This window comes from Vombatus ursinus, unplaced genomic scaffold (assembly GCF_900497805.2).
Source record: "Vombatus ursinus unplaced genomic scaffold, bare-nosed wombat genome assembly UNPS02014811.1, whole genome shotgun sequence".
NCBI lineage: Eukaryota > Metazoa > Chordata > Mammalia > Diprotodontia > Vombatidae > Vombatus > Vombatus ursinus.
Window position 1 is genome coordinate 5,683,430 of NW_020954589.1, and position 19,398 is coordinate 5,702,827.

The 19,398-nt window shown below is 41.8% G+C and overlaps 1 protein-coding gene across 1 annotated transcript; it reads right to left on the reverse strand.

Annotated features, from left to right (window-relative positions):
- Window positions 1-1,401: 1,401 nt before the first annotated feature.
- TRIM10 (tripartite motif containing 10) lies at window positions 1,402-17,521 on the reverse strand. The gene is made up of 7 exons (XM_027876573.1): window positions 16,948-17,521; window positions 11,538-11,633; window positions 10,979-11,209; window positions 8,709-8,731; window positions 6,734-6,849; window positions 5,534-5,566; window positions 1,402-3,322 (listed from the first exon to the last, which is right to left on the reverse strand). The coding sequence occupies exons 1-7, from the start codon at window positions 17,371-17,373 to the stop codon at window positions 2,805-2,807; spliced, it is 1,443 nt and encodes a 480-aa protein (XP_027732374.1). The 5' UTR covers window positions 17,374-17,521; the 3' UTR covers window positions 1,402-2,804.
- Window positions 17,522-19,398: the final 1,877 nt, after the last annotated feature.

Sequence of the window (19,398 nt, forward strand, 5' to 3'; positions counted from 1 at the left end):
GAGTCAAAGTCCCAGCCTGAACACTATTTGCATATTGTCAGCTCACTTCTTCCTTGCCTGTTAGAGGAGGAGAAATTAAGGTCTTTTTGTTTAGGTCTGGTCTGGAGGAAATAGTGTTATACCTGAACGTGATCTAGGACTCCACCCTCCTCCCACCTCCAATCCTGTACTCATCTAATTCAATTCCAATTTCCTCACACCTCTTCAACACTTGCCCACTTTTCTATTTCTACCAACACCAAGCTTGTTGCTTAGTTTTGTTTCCTCCTTTCTAGACTATAACATGCAGTCTCTTAACTGATTGCTCCATCTCTAGCCTCCACCAGGTCCCTCACACCCCAATCCAGACTGATTCAGTGGATTGAGCACCAGACCTGGAGTCAGGAAGACCTGAGTTTGAATCTGACCTTGGACATCAACTGGACAGGTCAACTAAGTTTCTTCATCTGTAAAGGGGTGATAATAATAGCTTCTACCTTCCAAGGTTGTTGGAGAATAAAATGAGAATGTTTGTAGTTTACAAGCCTAAAAGGCCATGTAAATGCTAGTTATTATTATGCTGCTCCTAAATTAATTTTCCTTCTGCACAATTTTGATTGCATCACTCTTCCACTCAAAAGACTTCAATGGTTTCCCCTTACCTACTGAACGCAGACTAGATTCCTCAGCCTCACATCCAAGGCCCTCCACAACCTACTCTGCATATCTTGTGTGTAGTTTCATTGCCTCTTCCCATTATACTGTGAGCTCCTTGAAGGTAGGGACTAGTTTTGGCCTTCTTTGTAACCCCAGGGTTTAGCACAGTACATAGTCACTGCTTAATAAATTATTTTTATTTGAATGATTGATTGATTCCAACCTATTTTCCTAGGCTTATCTATTGTTATTCCCCTTCATGGATTCTATACTGTAGCAAAACTGCACTATGCATCAGTCCCCAAACATGATCCATGTGATCTCTGTGATTTCTCTTACATTAATTAACATTGGAATTGCCTCTGGACCAACTCCAGCTGTTGACATTCTCATTTGTATTTTAGTTTTTTGTGTATATATGATCTACCTTACTAGACTGTAAGTTCCATGAGAGTAGGGACCAAGCCCTAACTAAATTTGGCATCTCCAGGGGCAGCTAAGTGGTACAGTAGATAGAGTACCAGCCGGGAAGTCAGGAGGACCTGAGTTCAAATCTGGCCTCAGACCAAACACTTGATACTTACTGAGTGACCCTGGGCAAGTCACTTAACCCCAATCGCCTAAAGATTTTTTAAAAAATAAATAAATAAATTTGACATCTCCCTCAGGGACTAACATAGTGTCTTGTAGAGAGAGCAATTCATAAAAGTTTGTGGAATGACTGAATGCTTTAATAAAGAAGGCAGTTAAACAAATAAATAATAATGACAATAAGATTTATTCCAAATAAACCATAACTCTGGATAATTGTGAACTGATTGTAAACAGAAGAAGGAACTGAGCAGACTGGCTGCCTGTGGACTCCAGAGAGGCAAGATTAATCAGAATCCATCTTTGCTATCAATAAAGGTGGATTCTGTTATTGGTGGGTCATCACATCTGAATCCATCTCTAGGTAAGAGTCCCAGTGAAATCACTGTAGATGGATATACTTAAAGTGAAGATATCACTTAACTCCCTCAGTCCCCTTCTCTCCAGTGCCCTACATCCCTTCTAAATGGGAAGTTCTTTATGCTATAGAACTCAAGTCCCTCTTGCAATCAAGATGATGTTTTATTGTTGGCAGAACTTAAGATTCAACAATGGGTCAAACAAAGCTAATGTATCATTCTATTTCCTATTTACCCATGCAGTAAAATGTTAGGCCATATACTAAGTCCCAGCAACAGTGAAGCAGATCTCTGGGAATCACTATTACTCTGCACACATCACACATGTAGCTATAGCCGCCTTTACAGAATTCCACAGGGAAGCCCATCTCTCAAAGACCTCACTCATCACTTCAGCTCAACCCCATTCCCACTGCTAATCTTCTTCTAGTCTGAATTTTTCCAACTCCCTTCCTCCCTCCCCCTCGGACAACCCTTACTGTCCTGTGTTAGAAGAGAATGTTGAATTCATTTGCCATTCATTGGGCTGGAGACCATGGGTCATGGAACACAAACCCCTTGGCTGCATTCAGGACCCCGCAAATGGCTTCACTACCCTTATGCTACCATTTGGACATCTTTTGTTCATTTCCTTCTTCTCACTATTTCCCTTCATTGGCATTAGATGGTAAGTAGATTAGGGGTGGGAGAGAGCAAGAGAGAGATAAATGCCCCCAGGGGTTGTGTGATCCTGGTACAGAGGCAAAAAGATGGGTAAGATAGACAAGGGCATTTGGTTTCATATTCTCAGCCCATCAGTCTTGGGCAAGGTTCCTTTCTCTATCTTCTTCTCCTCAGGCTGAGTATCTATCCAGAATGGCAGACAGTGGGGTCTGAGACTGTCAGGCACATAGGATGGCACCACTGAACTCCTGACTCCCCTTCCTCCATGGGTAGGCTTGGGGGAATCATTTGAAATTCTCTAAGGTAGTTTAAGAGGGAGAATAGCCATAACCTGAGCCTCTCTGGGGAGGAAAGGGACAGTGGAAAGTCTCTGGGAGTCACTAGTAGATTTGGAAGGTAGAGAATAGGGGTTCAAATTCCTCTTTTGCTTCTCACTAATGTGTGACATTGGACACAATCTCTCCTAGTTTCACAGGTGACTAGGACCAAGCTTATATGTGACACACTGTTGACCCCTCTCACCCCTACCTCATCCAGAAAAGGGTCTTTTCCCTCTCAAGAGCTTAAGGAGAAACTGGATCCTCTGCCCCAGAGCCCAAAGAAGGGAAAGATCTTCCCAGTGAAAGAGGCAGTGAAGGTATAGATGGGCTCTTGAGTGGTAGCATTGCTAAATGTCACCCAGCCCACTTCATAATCAAGGGAGACACGGATTTGCCTGGGATTCTCTTCCAGGGACAGCCTGGTAGGGAAGGAGCCCAAAGCTGAAACAAAACCCCAGGCCAGGCGCACGGCCCATATCCCTTCCTCTGGCCTAAGCTTGAGTTCTCCTTTCCGTCGGACATCCTGGTTCACCACACCCACAGTGCAGCTGCCCCCATGGGCCAGGTCCACAGTTACCACCCATGTGTGCCTCCCTCCCACAAAGCCAGCCTGAGCTAGGACACAGATGGCCCGGTCAAAACGTTGTGGACTGTCTGGTGAGGTCTGCCATTTGTAGGAAAACTGGGCCCGCTGTTGATCTTCTGATAGAAGGAGCTTGGGGTGGGATGTCTGGGGGTCTAAGAAGATATGGGCTGAGAGGAAGAGAAGAATGCATACAATTAACATTGATGTCATAACTGCATGGAGAAGGTATAAAAATTGCATTTGGCATCAATTTCTCACTGCAGCCTAGGCCCTTGCCCCTTAGATCACCCTATATATATTACTAACTTCCAACCTACCCTATGGGACCAAGACGGCCCCTTCCTTTATTCAACTAGTCTGCCCTTCTTGGAAAGAAAACTTGATCTCGAAATCAACAGACCTGAAGTCTAATCTTAAACTTTCCCACTAACTTACCCTGTGACATTACACAGGTCACTTTACCTAGGAGAAAAGGCATCACAGGTCTTAACCCAACCCTCTTATTTTCCAAAAGAAAATGAATCCCAGGCTGGCAAAGTGATTTGCCCAAGACACACATATAGTAAGTAGCAGAGCTGGGATTCAAACGCAGGTCCTTTGACTCAAAATCCAGCATTCTTCCATCTGGGAACAGGACTGCCGTCTCCTCATTTCCCATGTCACTGCACTCATTTTGGACTTGTTTGCTTTCTCCACTGTACCCCCATGCCAGATACTTCTCTCTCCCCTTTTCAGCTTTCCTTTATGTGTCTTCCCTCATTAGATTGTAAACTCCTTCAGGGCAAGGCCTGTCTTTTTCATATCTGTATCCTCAGCACTTAGCACAATGCTTGGTTCAGAGTAGGGACTTAATAAATGTTTATCAACTATTGATACTTGGTCCTTAGTTCTTTCTGTAAATTAAGGGTATTGGTCTAGATAGTCAACAAAGTCCTTTCAAACCAGAGGTGAGATGGAGTTAGATTATTCAGCTCTGGAGGGTCGATTGCTAGAATTTTCAATATGAGCATTAACACCTTAGACAGCTAGGTGGTGCAGTGGGTAGAGTGCCAAGCCTGGAGATAGGAAGACTCCTCTTCATAAATTCAAATCCAGTCTTAGACATGTACTGTGCGAATCTGGGCAAGTCTCTTAACCTCTGCTTGCCTCAGTTCCTCATCTGTCAAACGAGTTGGAAAATGAAATGGCAAGCCACTTTTTGCCAAGAAAATCCGAAATGGGGTTATGAAGAATCAGACACCACTGAAACAACTCAACAACAAAAATTTATACCTTGGAAATTGGCAAACATTACAAATAAGGCTTAATTTATTGTCCTGTTGATTGTGCAGACTTAAGAAAGTGATAAAGTGTGTCACGAATATATATATATTTTTTCCTGCAGATAACCAGTTGTTAAACACTTACCAGCACATCCCAAATTTCAAGGCCTGATCTTCTGCAATGCCATGATCCACTTACATGGACTCCATTCTTAGTAGACTGATGAGGATGTGCTCTGAGTCCTAGTATAGGTCTTTTCTCATATCTATAGTGCCCTCTCCCCTCCTGCCTGCCCAGTAAAGGCCAGTCCCATCTTCCAAATTTGACTTAAAGGCTCCAGGAAGCCTTCTCTAAGGCACATCCATTCCACTTGGATTCACCATTCAATTCAACAAATAGTATTGTTGTTCAGTGGTTTCAGTCATGTCAGACTCTCAGTGAACCCATTTGGAATTTTCTTGGCAAAGATAATTGGAGTGGTTTGACATTTCCTTCTCCAGCTCATTTTACAAATGAGGAAACTGAGGCAAACATGGCTAAGTGACTTGCCCAAGGTCACACAAGTAGGAAGTGTCTGAGGCCAGGTTTGAACTCATGTTTTCCTGACTCCAGGGCCAGCGCTCTATTCACTACACCTAGCTGCCCTTCAATAAACAGTACTTGGAGATTTAGTAAAGGAGCAAACCTAATAATAATAGCTAACATTTATTAGCATTTATTATGTGCCAAGCACTGTGCTAAGTGCTTTAAAATTATTATCTCATTTGGTTGTCACAACAAACCTGGGAGATATGTGCTATTATTATCCCCATTGTATAAAAGAGGAAACTGAGACAAACAGAGGTTAAGTGACTTTCCCAGTGTCAGCTAGTAAGTGTCTGAGGCCAAATTTGAACTCAAGCCTTCCTGGCTTCAAGCCCTGGACTAAATCTACTATTCATATATGTAGCCCACCCAAGAAAGTCCCCAACGGTAAATATTGTCTTTTCTTCTTTTGGCATCTCCTTAAGGTATGTCCCATACAGAGGTCCTACACAATTCTCTCTTCTTGTTTGGGGAAACCAGGATAACCCTAACGCACATGTCCACACTTTTCTTGGCCCCAAGACACTCACCTGGTTCATAGTCCAGTTCAAAGAGCAGTTTTTCTGTGGAAAGAGGGGAAAAAAACAGATGGGATTTATGCCAGATCTAAGTGAGCACTTAGAAAGAGTTCAACTCCTCTTTTGTCAGACGCTGAGAAGCAGAAAGTGAGGGAAAGAGGCTCATAGAAGTCCATGCAGGGATGTGCTGGCTTTCCAGAGGCAATTGTTAAATTTTTAGTGTGAGCATGTATACCTCAGAAGTCAGTAATTACTACAAATCAGGACTTGATTTATTATTTTCATTGTCTAAATTTAAGAAAGTGATGGAGAAAATGTTCAAAATGCAGATTATTAAGTGTATATGCATATATTTGTACCGTCCCCCCTCCCCATCCCCACCCCCAGCCTGCTGTTAAATATTTACCACACACACACACACACACACACACACTCACACATACTATAGGCTGATAATAATAATCACTGGCATTTATATAGTGCTTTAAGGTTTGCAGAGTGTTTTACATTCATAATCTCATTTGAAGCTCACAATACCCCTGGGGTCAATGTTAGCAACAAGGGAGAAACAGAGAAGAGATGGGTTAACATTACTGGTGGCAGTGTGAAATAATAAAGACAGTCTTGGACTAGAAGTCAAGAAACTTACATCCAAGTCTTGGCTCTGTTACTTATTGGCTGTGCAATCTTGGGAAAACCATTTCCCTTCTCTCACCTTGAGTTACCCCATCTGTAAAATGAGGCAGTTGGACTAGATGGTGTCTAAAGTCTCTTCCAGACCTAGCATTTTTGATTCTTCATTATCAATATTTATTATAAATGCTGTTGATTTTTCCTATTGTTGAGGATTACTTTTGTTAATAATTTTCATTATTTTACTACTGATATGAATCCATTTTTTCTAGCACTTTAGATACTTTTTTTCCCCTCAGAAATGTTAACTATCATTTTACATTCTCTTCACATCATCACCATGAAAGGGAACAGAGATTATCCTCCTTGTATTATCGAATCTGGAGATGGGGAAACTCAGACCCAAACCGGTACAGCAATTTGCCAAAAATCATGCAGCAAATCAGCAGGGGAGCTACGAAGCAAATCCAGGTGCTGTCTATCAAGAAAGAACTTTACATCACTTGAGACTACAACATGTGGGATCTGGGACAACCTTTCAAACGCCCCTAGGATCTGGGCATATGTGGATCCTCTTACCCAGAAACATCTTCATTTCCCTCTGCAGTTGAACGGCCTGTTGAGGGAAGTCCCGGATCTTCTCACCCAGGTCAGGTGACACAGCCTCTGGTTTCCGGCACTTCCTGGTTTCACACCTAGAAAAACACCACACACATACACACACACACATACACACACACACACACACACACACACACACACACACACACAAAGAAAAACGATGAGATCCTAGCTATTACCCTTCTTAGAGATTCTTTGGGCACTCTGAGCTGGTCACTAGTTTCTTTTAGCTCTGGAGCCCCAAGTCCCACAGCCCAGGGACACTTTCTCCAAAAGGCCAAGATTGAGGCCAACCCAATTTTCCCTTTGAGGCTTTTTTAAAGTTGGGGATGTATGTATGTGTGCGTGTGTGTATGTATATATGTATATACATATATATGCAATAAATACAGGGATTGGCTTTTTTTTTTTTTGCTTAGGCAGTTGGGGTTAAGTGACTTGCCCAAGGTCACATAGCTAGTAAGTGTCAAGTGTCCGAGGCTAGATTTGAACTCAGGTCTTCCTGACTCCAAGGCCAGAGATCTATCCACTGTGCCGCCTAGCTGCCCCAAATACAGGGATTGGACTAATGATTTCATAGGCATATGATTTCACACCCCAGTGAATAAAATCCTTGTATCAAGGCAGGTCAACACCATCTTTGCAACTTATAGTCTCTGTCTAGACAGAGAGAAGTTAAGTGACTTGCCCAAGAAGAAACAGTCAGAAAACGTCAGAGGCAGAACTTGAACCCAGGTCTTCCTGGCTCCAAGGCCAGATTTCTATCCACTGTATGCTGATTCTCTTCTTATATGGATATATAATAATACTAATAATCCAAATTTAAATAGCACTTTAAGAATGAGAGTATACTTTCCTCACAACAACACTGTATAAGAATTATTATTCCCATTTTTCAGATGAGGCAACTAAGCCTCAGAGGGGGGGAAGTCACTTACCTAAGATGACATAACTAGAGAGTAACAGGCTGGAACTCAAACCTCCAGGATTATTTCCACACTCTGCTCTCTCCCTCTTCCTCTCCGTCCCTCCCTCTCTCTCCCTCTCCCTCCCTTTCTCTCTCTCTCTCTCTCTCTCTTTCCCCATGGGTTTGTGGGTACTTGTATATGTCTGTTTATATGTATACAGGTGTGAGCTTACTTGTCTGGTGCATGTATATTGCCTCTGAAACATCACATAGCCCTTTCCTTGTACCCCTCTCATTATTGTTCTTCAGTCGTTTCCAGTTGTATCTAATTCTTTGTGACCCCATTTGGGGTTTTCTTGGCAAAGATACTGGAGTGGTTCTCCATTTCCTTCTCCAGCTCATGTAATGAATGACGAAACTGAGATAAACAAGGTTAAGTGACTTGCCCAGGGTCACACAGCTAGGATGTGTCTGAGGCCAGATTTGAACTCAAGAAGATTGAGTCTTCCTGCCTTGAGGTCCAGCACTCTATCCACTGCCACCTAGCTGCCCCATCCCTCTCATGCTCTTCTCATATTTTATTTATGTTAGTTATTGTGTAAGTACTTTATTGCATCTGTTAGATTATGAGTAGCCTGAAGGCAGGAACCTTCCCAGTGCTCAGCACATAGTAGGTATTTGTTTGGTTGGTTAGAGTATTGATTTTTGGGCAAGCCCACTCCACCATCCAATGCCTCCACGAAACTCTCAAAACTCTAAGTTAAGAATAACTGCATTGGTCGACAGTTTCCTCACTGAGAATCCTCTACACCAGTGAAATCACAGGTCTGAATCAGATAATGATGATGATGATGATGATGATGATATTATGATGATGATGATCAAATTAAAATTGACTATGTGCACATACGTGTAATATATGTGTATAATATATGTGTATATAATTCATGCATATATGTTTAATGTATATGTATTTTTTGTATTTGTGTGTGAGATAGGAAGAAGGGAAAAGCAAGAATCACTTGCCTGATCAAGGTGCTCCTGATGTCCTAAAAGAAAGAGAAATACCAAGCATTCAGTTCCCATGTTTCCCATCTTTCCTGAAGGTCACTCAAAACTCTTGAGCACAGTATCATAGGATCTCATCATTGCAAGAGACTCCAAAAGTCACATCTAATTCAGGGCTTATCTGAAGTATGAATCTCACCTACAACATTTCTAGTTAGTGCTTAGCAATTATCCAACCTCTGATTTGCCATTTCCAAGAGGCTGGGAACTCACTACATTATGAAGCAGTCTGTTCTACTTTGGGACAACTAATTATTAGGAAATTATTTTCCCTTATTTTAGGTAGAAATCTGTCTCTCTCTACTGACTTTTCCCCCATTTTATTTTCTTTTTATTCTGAACTTAAAACAACAAATAAAAATAACATTCCACATTCAATGTGGAACAGAAGGAAAGCATCACACATCAAATGTGAATCTCCATTATGTTGAGCTTGCTTTTCTTTTTAATATTAAAAAAATTAAATATGTAACTTTCAAAGTTGTCCTATTTGTGGTTCTTTTTGGTCTTTCTTTTGTTCTTTTCTTATCATGGCAGGGGCCAGGGGCAGAGCTAGGACTGGAAGATAGGGGAGGTGGTCGTTCCTATCCCTACTCTCCCTCTGGGTATAAATGTTTAACAACCAGTTCTCTGGAAGAAAAAAATGTATACATAAAACACTTTTAAGTTTAATTTGCATCATAAACATTAGCTCCATCATTTTATTAAGTCTGCACAATGAACAAAACAATAAATTAAGCCCTTTTATTGTTGTTTTGTCAATTAGTTGTATCTGACTCTTTGTGAGCCCATTTGGGGCTTTCTTGACAAAGATACTGGAGTGATTTGCCATTTCCTTCTCCAACTCTTTTTACAGATGAGGAAACTGAGGCAAACAGGGTTAAGTGACTTGCCCAGGGTCACATAGCTAGAAAGTATCTGAGGCTGCATTTGAACTCAGATCCTCCTGACTCCAGGGCCAGCACCTTATCAACTGTGCCACCCAGCTGTCCAAAATTAAGCCCTAATTGGTAGCATCTGTTAATTTTTGAGATGTAAAATGCTCACCCTGAAAATTTAGCAGTTGGCTCCTGCACACAACTAAATCTCTCTCTTACTTCCTTCCTCCATAACTTCTACCTATTATTTTTGCTAGCCCTTGGGGAGGCAGGAATTGACCTCCATGGTACTGCCCATGCTCCTGCTGCCCACTTGAAAGTCCAAAACATCTTTACTGCAGAAAGAGGGAGGGAGATCCTTTCGAGCTCTGAAATCCTGAATATTTGTAAAGTGACTGCTTCACAAGGTAGACCATTTTGTCATTATTTCCTTCTAATTGTTACCAGGCAGCTAGGTGGTGCAGTGGACAGAGTGTTGGGCCTCATGTCGGGAAGACTCATCTTCCTGAGTTCAAATCTGGCCTCAGACACTTCCTACTTGTGTGACCCTGGGCAAGTCACTTAACCCTCTTTGCCTCAGTTTCCTCATCTGTAAAATGAGCTGGAGAAGGAATTGGCAAACCATTCCAGGATCTTTGCCAAGAAAATTCCAAATGGGGCCATGAAGAGTCGGACATAACTGAACAACAAATTGTTACTCAGTTCCTCCTAATATCGAGTTGAAATTTGCTTTCCTGAACTCATTGGTCCTATCTCTGTCCTACAAAAGAGAGAAGGGAGGGGCAGCGAGGTGGTACAGTGAATAGAGAACCAGCCGTGGAATCAGGAGGGCTTGAGTTCAAATCCAGCCCCAGACACATAACACTCACTAGCTGTGTGACTCTGGGCAAATGCCTCGCTGGAAAAAAAAAAAAATGAAAAACAACGAAAGAGAAGGGAGAGAGGAAGTACAGGAGGGACAGGAAAAAAGAGGTAATAATAACTCACATTTTATAGTTCTTTACAAAGAACACCACAGTGCCTGGCACATAGTAGGCCTTTAATAAATGTTTATCGATTGACTGTGAGGTAGGTATATAATAAATGCTTGTTCATTGATTATTTAAAGATTCCCAGAAAAGGGGATTCTATAGGCTCCTTCAGTTATCTGTTCCCATTTACCTCAACAAATAATACTGTAACCATCTTACAGAAGAAGAAACTGAGGCTCAAGATTAAGTGACTTGCCCTTGGTCACATAGTAAGTGTTGTAGTCTTGAAATGCCAGACATAATGACATTTGCAGTGTGCCCCAATGCCTATCCAAATGGCTTAGATGGAAAAAAGTGGGTCTGTCTCCACACCGCTCACCTTCAGGAGCTCTCTTGCTGGGCGCTCCAGTTTTTCTTCCAATTCTGATATCAAAGCATTAAAACGGCAGATCTCACTCTGGACAAGGGACTCAAACTCATTCTTCTGCTTCAAAATGTGTCCATCCAAGTCTTCCAGCTGGGTCAAAAGTGAGGACTGCTGCTTCTCCAGGAACTGGCACATGTGCTCAAATTCTGACATGACCTTCTCTCTCTTGGTGGCTACCTGAGTCTGGGGGAGCAGGGAGAGGGAACAACAGAGAGACGCCCAGAAAACGGTCCCTACCTCCTCCTCCTCCTCTTCTCCTTTGGCTCTTCCTTTTCCCCATTTCCCTCCTTCACTCCCATTCCATCTGCCTCAACTTAGTGATGCTGATCCTCCCCTGCACCAGACACACTCAAAAGTCCCAGAGAAACCATCTCCTTTATCCCTCATATGCGTATGGTCTAGAGGCAGAGAGGAGGCGTAAAATGAGCTCCCAGGCCTTGTCCAGATTGAGACGGAATCTCTACTAGGAGATCACCAGAGGCAAGAAGAGGATGGCACATGAGTGACTTACCAATAAGACCTGGATCCTTTGATCTTCCCTGGACCAGATTCCTTGAATGTCTTCTCTCTCATTCTTCAGAGATTCTAGACATCTATGGATTTGTTCCTGAAAAGAAGAGGGAAAGAATCCTTAGGATGGAAAATCAGAGGAATCCTTTGAGGGTCAGGGAAATTATCTTTTTCAGTCACTTGCCTCCCGGCAGGCCCTACAAATTAGGCTCTGTTCTCCCTTGATTCTCTTCCTAAGGGCAGGTAGGTGATTCGGTGGCTACAGCATGGATCTTGGAGTCAGGAGAATCTGTATTCAAATCCTGCTTCAGATACTTACTAGCTATGTGACCCTGGGCACAGGTCCCTTAATCTGTGCTTCAGTTTCCTCATCTGCAAAACTGAGATAATAACAGTGCCTACCTCCCAAGGTTGTTGTGAGGTTCAAATGAGAAGATATATACAAAGTGCTTTGAAAACCTTAAAGTGCTACGTAAATACTAGCTAACTCTATGTCTATTTGACTGTTCCCTCTCAAGCTCCTTTGATGGATATAACATTACTCATAAATGCGGGTGTTCCTCAGGACTATGTTTTGGACCCTCTCTTCTCTACACTCTTACCCTTGGCGATCTCACCAGCTTATATGAGTTTAATTATCATCTCTATGAGGATGACTCCCCAATCTATATTTCTGGGCCTGGCCACGAATCTGTTCTGTGAAGTTTGGATTCAGTCAAAGGCCTGTACTTTGGGACCTAGAGGGCCACATGTGGCCTCAAGGCCACAGGTTCCCCACCCCTGCAAGTCTGTCCTCTGAGCTCCAGTCCCACTTCATTAACTTCTTATAGGACGTTCCAAACAAGATGCCCCATAAGTGCCACGGCCAAACCAGAGCTCATCATCTTTTCTCCAAACCCACTTGTCTTCTGAACTTCCCTGTTTCTGTTAAGGCACCACCATCCTTCGGGTCACCGAAGTCCACAATCTCAATGTCATCTCTAATTCCTCATTAACACTTATCCCACACCTGAAATCAGTTGCCAAATCTCATCATTTTTATCTCCCCAACACTTCTCATGTTTGCCCCCTTCTCTCCACAAATACACACAGTAACCCCACTACTTCAGATTCTTATCACCTCCCCCCTAGGCTATTATACAAGATTTCTAATGGAAGCCCTGCCTTCAGTCTCTCTCCTCTCCAGTTCAATCTCTGCACAGTTGCCCAAGTGACATTCCTAAACCATAGTTCTCACTATGTTACTCCCATATTTAATAGATTCTAGTGGCTTCCATTTACCTCAGGCATCAAATACAAGTTCCTCTGTCTGACGTCTAAAGCCCTTGACAGCATAGCCCTAAACTACTTTTCCAGTCTTATGGCAGATTACTCCTCCCAGAATCTATTGCAATCCAGCCAAACTGGCCTTTTTGCTGTTCTTCATACATAGATGTCCCTCTCTGATCTTAGCATTGGTTGTTCTCCATGCCTGGAATGCTTTTCTCCTTGTCTCAATCTCATGGAATGACCAGTTTCCTTCAAGGCTCCACTTAGCCATCATTTTCATATGAGGCCTTTCCTGATGTCCTCAGTGGTTAGTGCCCTCCCCTCAAAATGATTTTGTATCTATTTTGTATATAATTCTCTCTCTCTCTCTCTCTCTCTCTCTCTCTCTCTCCCCCTCTCTCTCTCTCCACACACACACACACAGCTATATATTATATATAACATACACTATATATAAAACTATATATAGTTATATGCATAATAAATAATTATATATAGTTTTATACATAATATAGATGCACTATCTCTCACAACTAGATTGTAAGTTCCTTGAGGACAAGCACTTTTTTTGTTTTTATGTTTGTATTCCCAGGGCCTAGCACATGTTGTTGTTGTTGTTTAGTCATTCTGTTATGTTCAGCTCTTCATGACCTCATGGACCATAGCACACAAATACTGTCCATGGGGTTTTCTTGGCAAAAATACTGGAATGGTTTGCCATTTCCTTCTCCAGTGGATTAAGGCAAACAGAGGCTAAGTGACTTGCCCAAGGTCACACAGCTAATAAGTATCTGAGGCTGGATTTGAACTGAAGTCTTCCTGACTCCAGGCCCAGCACTGCATCTACTGAGCCTCCTAGCTGCCCCTAGCACATAGTGGGTACTTAAAAAATGCTTATTGATTGATTGATCATTTATTTAAATATTCCCAGACAAGGAGATTCTGTCAACATTCTCAGTTATCTATTCCCATTCAACTCAAAAATCATTAAGCATCTGGGGAAACAAAGACAAAAATTAAATGGTTCCCAGGAGGGCCAGGATTCACATTACATTGGATTCAAAATATGAAATTTCCAAAGTTTTTCAGAGCACATTCAGACCCTGGGCTCCTTTTCTCAAATCTCCTTCCCTCAGACCCCAAATCACTTGCCCGGTTTTCCTCAGATCCTTGTCACAATCTTTCCTTGACTATCCTTCATTGGATGGCCCTCTCCTCCTTTGCCTCTGTCTGTTCCTTGCATCCTACCCTGTTGGGGAGCCTGTCCTAAAGGCCAGCGTGAATCCATCACACTGAAGCTTAGGCCCAATTTCCTCTGGCTTGGTCCTCAGTCATGTATGGTCATTACATTTCTCATTTCTCTTCTCCCTTTAAAGGTAGTGTTTCCACTACAATCCAATGCTATATAACAAGCATTTATTGATTTACTACCATGTGCAAGGCACTGGTGGATACACTGAGGATACAAAAACAAAGACAAAAGGAAAAATAGTCCCTGCCTTCAAAGAGCACACATTTTATTAGAATAAAAAAGTATACACAAATGATTCAAGGAGTGAGAGATGAAGCTAGGCCTTCTAAAAGATGGAGGTGAGAAAAGAGGGAATTTCAGGCATTGGGGCACAGCCTATACAAAGGCACAGAGGTGAGAGATGGGACAGCAAGCAAGTATGTTAGTTTGACTAGAATTGAGAGTTCAAAAAGGGGATAATGTGAAATAAGCCTGGAAAGTTGACTGGAACCAGAATGTGGGTTACTTGGAATGCCAAGCTAAGTAATTTCTATTTTATCCTAGAGCAATAGGGAGCCATGGAGGATTCTTGAGCAGGGAAATACATGGTCAGACATACATGATATGATATTTGTATGAGATATTATACTGTAGAGAAACAGTGTGGGGTAGTGGATAGAGAGCAGATCTCTACTCAGAGTCAGAAGACCTGGATTCAAGCCCTGCCTTAAATATATTCTAGCTATGTGACCCTCATCAAGTGAATTTATCTCTCAGTGACCCAGAGACTCTCTAAGAATGTTACAGAACAATTGCAATAGTAGTGAGGGTTCCCTACACCAATGAAATCATAGGTCTTGATCCTTCCCCCTGTCTACCCCCAAAACTTACAATATTAGGTATTTAGGTTCAAAGGCCATTTCTTACCAATATCCACAACTAAATATTAATAGATATGTACCAGAGAGTTGAAATTATATCCAGCCTTTTAAAAACTAAGATAAAATAACCTACACCATCAATGAATCATGTTTCTATCTTAGTGATAGGAACTTGATAATATAAGTGTTTAAAGATATGAAAAGATTTTTTTTAAAAAAGCCAACAAAAAAGTCTCAAATCTCTCTCCTCCCTCCCATTCTGTTAATGTGCATAATATTTACCATGATTGATATAATCTTATCATACCTATCCCTAACCATCTTTCCTGAAAAATAAACATTTACCAAAAAAAAATAAACATCTACTTTCTTTCCACCTTCTTTTTTTTTTTGACAGGACATATATCCCTACCCTTGGCTTATTTGCTTTGGTCTTATTAGGACTCACAAGCTCTCCGGGTATTTCCCCTGGTCTCTCCAGGAGTACCTGACATCCCTCCTGGAAAAGGGAATAGACCCTAATAAAGCAAAATAGCGTAGTGAAAAGAGTACTAGAATGGGAGTCCAGAGAACACACTGCTCTTGTTGTCTCGATCCCTAACTAGCTCTGTGACCTTGAGCAAATCATATGACTTCTCTGGGCCTCAGTTTCCTCCTCTGTACAATGTGGAGGCTCGACTACATAATCTCTAAATCCCTTTCCAAAAAATGGAAAGCTAATTCTCAAAAATCCATGATCAGGAACAGGAAAAACATTGATAATATTTTTAAGATAAATAATTTGAAGAAAAATTCATTTGACTTTAGAAGAGAGTCAGAGATATAGAATTATGGAATCTCAGAACTAGAAAGGACCCCAGGGATTATTTAGTTCAATCCTTCCCTGAGCAGGAATTTTCTCAACAGCAGGTATTCTTCTAGTCTCCAAAGACATCCCTCCCACTCCCATTAATAGGAAGTCACAAATACATAAACGCACAGACACACACACACAAATACACACACACATACATACACATCAGAAAAAAAAATCATTTGGAGTGGTAGAGTGGAAAGAGCAATGGATTTGGAGACTGGGTACCTCAATTCAATTACCAGATCTGTACGACTTTTGGCGAAGCACTTGGGCCTCAATTTCCTCATTTGTAAAATGAAGGAATCTATGATCCTATGGGTATGTCGTAATGAAAAAGGAATAAACTCAGAATCAACAGACCTGGGTTTGAATCCTGCCTCAGCCATGCCAGCTGTGTGAATTTGTAGGATTCACTCAATCCATCTGACCCTCAATTTCTTCATCCCTAAAATAAGGATAATAATCCTCAGCAGTTAGAAAAGTCAAATGACACCATAGGATCATAGGCTGAGAACTAGAAAAGTGAACTTAGAGACCATCTTACCCAACTCTCTCATTTTACAGATGAAGAATCAAAGCCAAGAGGTTAAGTTACTTGCCAGGCCACACAGTAAGTAACAAAGCCAAGATATGAATCCAGGTCTTCTGACTCCAGAGGGAATCCCAAAAGTCTTCATTAAGACATTGCTGCCTCCACATAATAATGATAATGAATATAAAAATGTTTTGTAACCATTGAGGATAATACAAACCTTAAGTACTATGAATATTACTCAACAAAAATATATTTACTCAACCTCAAACTCATATACTTACACTTCTGTACTCAGCTGTACACTCAGATACACACATACAATAACACGTATGCTGAAATATACACCTAACAAACACTCATTCATGTAAACACTGACACATATAATCACCATACTCCACGACCAGTTCTTCTTCTGGGAGCTTAGCATCCAAATGGATGGGGAGATGGGGGGATTGAGAAGGTAGGAAAAGTGACCCTAGATCATTATAGATAATCCACAAAGCAGATAACTGAGAGATGACTGTATCCACAAGCACTAGATATTGTCTATCTCTAGTCCCAGGGTTATTTACTTGAAGAGAAGAGATCTGGTCCTGGGGAGTTTGGGCCATGGCAACATCTCTCCCCAATCTTTCTTACCCTGTAAGGATCTGCTGCATCCTCTAGGAAACGCACAGTATGAGTCCTGTGGTCCAGGGCTTCCCGGCACTTCACACACAACTGCTTTTCATCATCCTCACAGAAGAAGTAAATTTTTTCCTTATGTTCCTCACAGAGGTCCTCTCCCAGGACTGGAGGAGGTGCCAACTTTAGCTTCTCGATGTTTTCCACAACATTAGCCAGCTGCCAATTAGGCCGGAGTCCTTCAGGATGGAAGGGATCCTTGCAGAGTGGACAGATGGGTTGCTCACCAGGATCAGGACCAGGGATTTCACAGTAGCGAGTAAGGCATCCCCTACAGAAGTTGTGGCCACAGTCAATGGTAACAGGCTCTCTCAGGGTGCCTTGACAGATGGGGCAATTGACTTCATCTTCCAGGATGGTCAGGGAAGTAGCTGAGGCCATAATGGTCTCAATAACCCTTTGCTGTCCTCAGGGCTAGTCCTTTGTCTCCCCTTTTTCTGTTTGACTGTCTGGGATAGGAATAAGGAAAGGCAAGGAGGGGACAAACACACATATACTCAGATATGCACACAGTCAAAAAAACATTTAGACAAACACATACTCAAATACACATTTATATGTGAAAACTGATGTGCACAAACACATTTACATACATAGCCACATATAAATTTCAACAGTCACATATAACCTTATTTACCCCAGAGCACATATGCAGTCACACACAGAAGTAGCTGGCTACCTCCTACCCGGAGCCACAGGACTCCAGGTTTCTTTGTCCCCTTCTCCAACCCAAGCCAACATGCCATACCAGTCAACAACTGAGAAGGGGGAATGGTAGAAGAGAGACTTGCAGAGACTCCAGGGATGATGACCTTAAAAGCTCTCTGCTTTGGGCTCCATGGTCCGGTGCTCCCCACCCCCTCTGTCAGTCCGCACAACTATGACTGGGGAGGCTAAACCCAAATTCAACTCAGCAAGGTAACCAGATAATCCACTGCAAAAATAGCGTCTCCTCTTAAGTAGGTGGGGCAATAGGAAAGGAGAGAGCCCTGGGTCACATGGGGGTAATGACAAACCTGACCTCTCCCAACCCCAGCCCCCATGAGGGGGCCAGATGTCTCTAGGGAGATAGGTTCTATCAACTGCCTCAGGCTACTAACAGCTGTTTGGGAGGGATGTGAGGAAGTTCTGATAAGGGAACTGGTCCTTGGTGTTTTCAAGGGATTATACTCGCTCTGGTTTCCCTTTATGCTATGAGGTCAAGCAAATTAGGATGGGAAATGAGGTGGGGAATGGGGCCATGTAGCACAAACAGTGCTTTGAACAGGAGAAAGGAAAGTGAGATATTTGAGTAGGAGACAGGAGACAATGGAGTTGGAAGACTTGGTCACTTATTAGCTGAGTGACCCTGGGCAATTTGTTTAACCCTGCTGAGTCTCAATTTCCTCATATGTAAAATGGGAATGAAAAATCACTGTAATTACATACATTACAACATTAATGTGAGGATCAAATAGGATAACGGATTTATACCTACAAATCAGATGTTCTTAACCTTTTTTGTATCATGGGCCTTTTTGGCAGTCTGGTGAGGCCAACGAACCCTTTCTTGGAATAATGCTCTTAAATGGATAAAATTATATACATAGATTACAAGATAAATCAATAATATTCTAATACAGGTATCAAAATTGAAAAAAAAAAGATAGATTCATGGTCCCCAGGGTAAGAATCTCTGCCATAAAACGCCATATAAATGTAAATAATTAATATCAGGGTATTGTTATCAAAATTTGCCACACCTGAATATAGGCTATGCCCCAAAATGAGATTTATTTGGGGGAAAAAAAATAAAACAAAAAGAGAAAGAAAAAGAGAAGTATTTGCTGAACCAAAAAAAAAAAAACAATTTTAGGCTGCACGTAGATCTCCTACCAGCCAGATTTGAGGGAGAATACAACCTGTATTCAGACCAATATGGCATTATCATTTCTTCAGACATGATCTTTCTAGGGGTTGACTTTTGTACAACACATTAAGATTTAAAAAATGTTTTCCTCACAATAACTCAGTTTAAGACAGGTAATAAGTATAAGGATAAAGTGTGATAAGATAGGAGGGCTGTTTTGAGTCAAAATACCTGAGTTCAAATGTTAATTCTGCCATTTACTATCTTCAATTAAGAATAAGTCCCACATAAAGAGAGGGGCCTGCCTACAGTGAGACCTATCCTTGAGTGGTTCAAAGGCAGGCAGAATACACAGCTATACCTCTTCTTCCCCACCCTTCTCCAAGGGAGACTTTCATTCCTGCCAGGACAGGAAGCAGGAGGTTGCTCGGAGGCCACCACTCTGTTCTCCTCAGAGGAAGGGGACACTGGGCTAGAAGTATATTCATCTGTTCCTTTAAATATTAATGTTAACAGGATTTTTACTGAGCCAATCTCTAACCCAGGAATGACAAAAC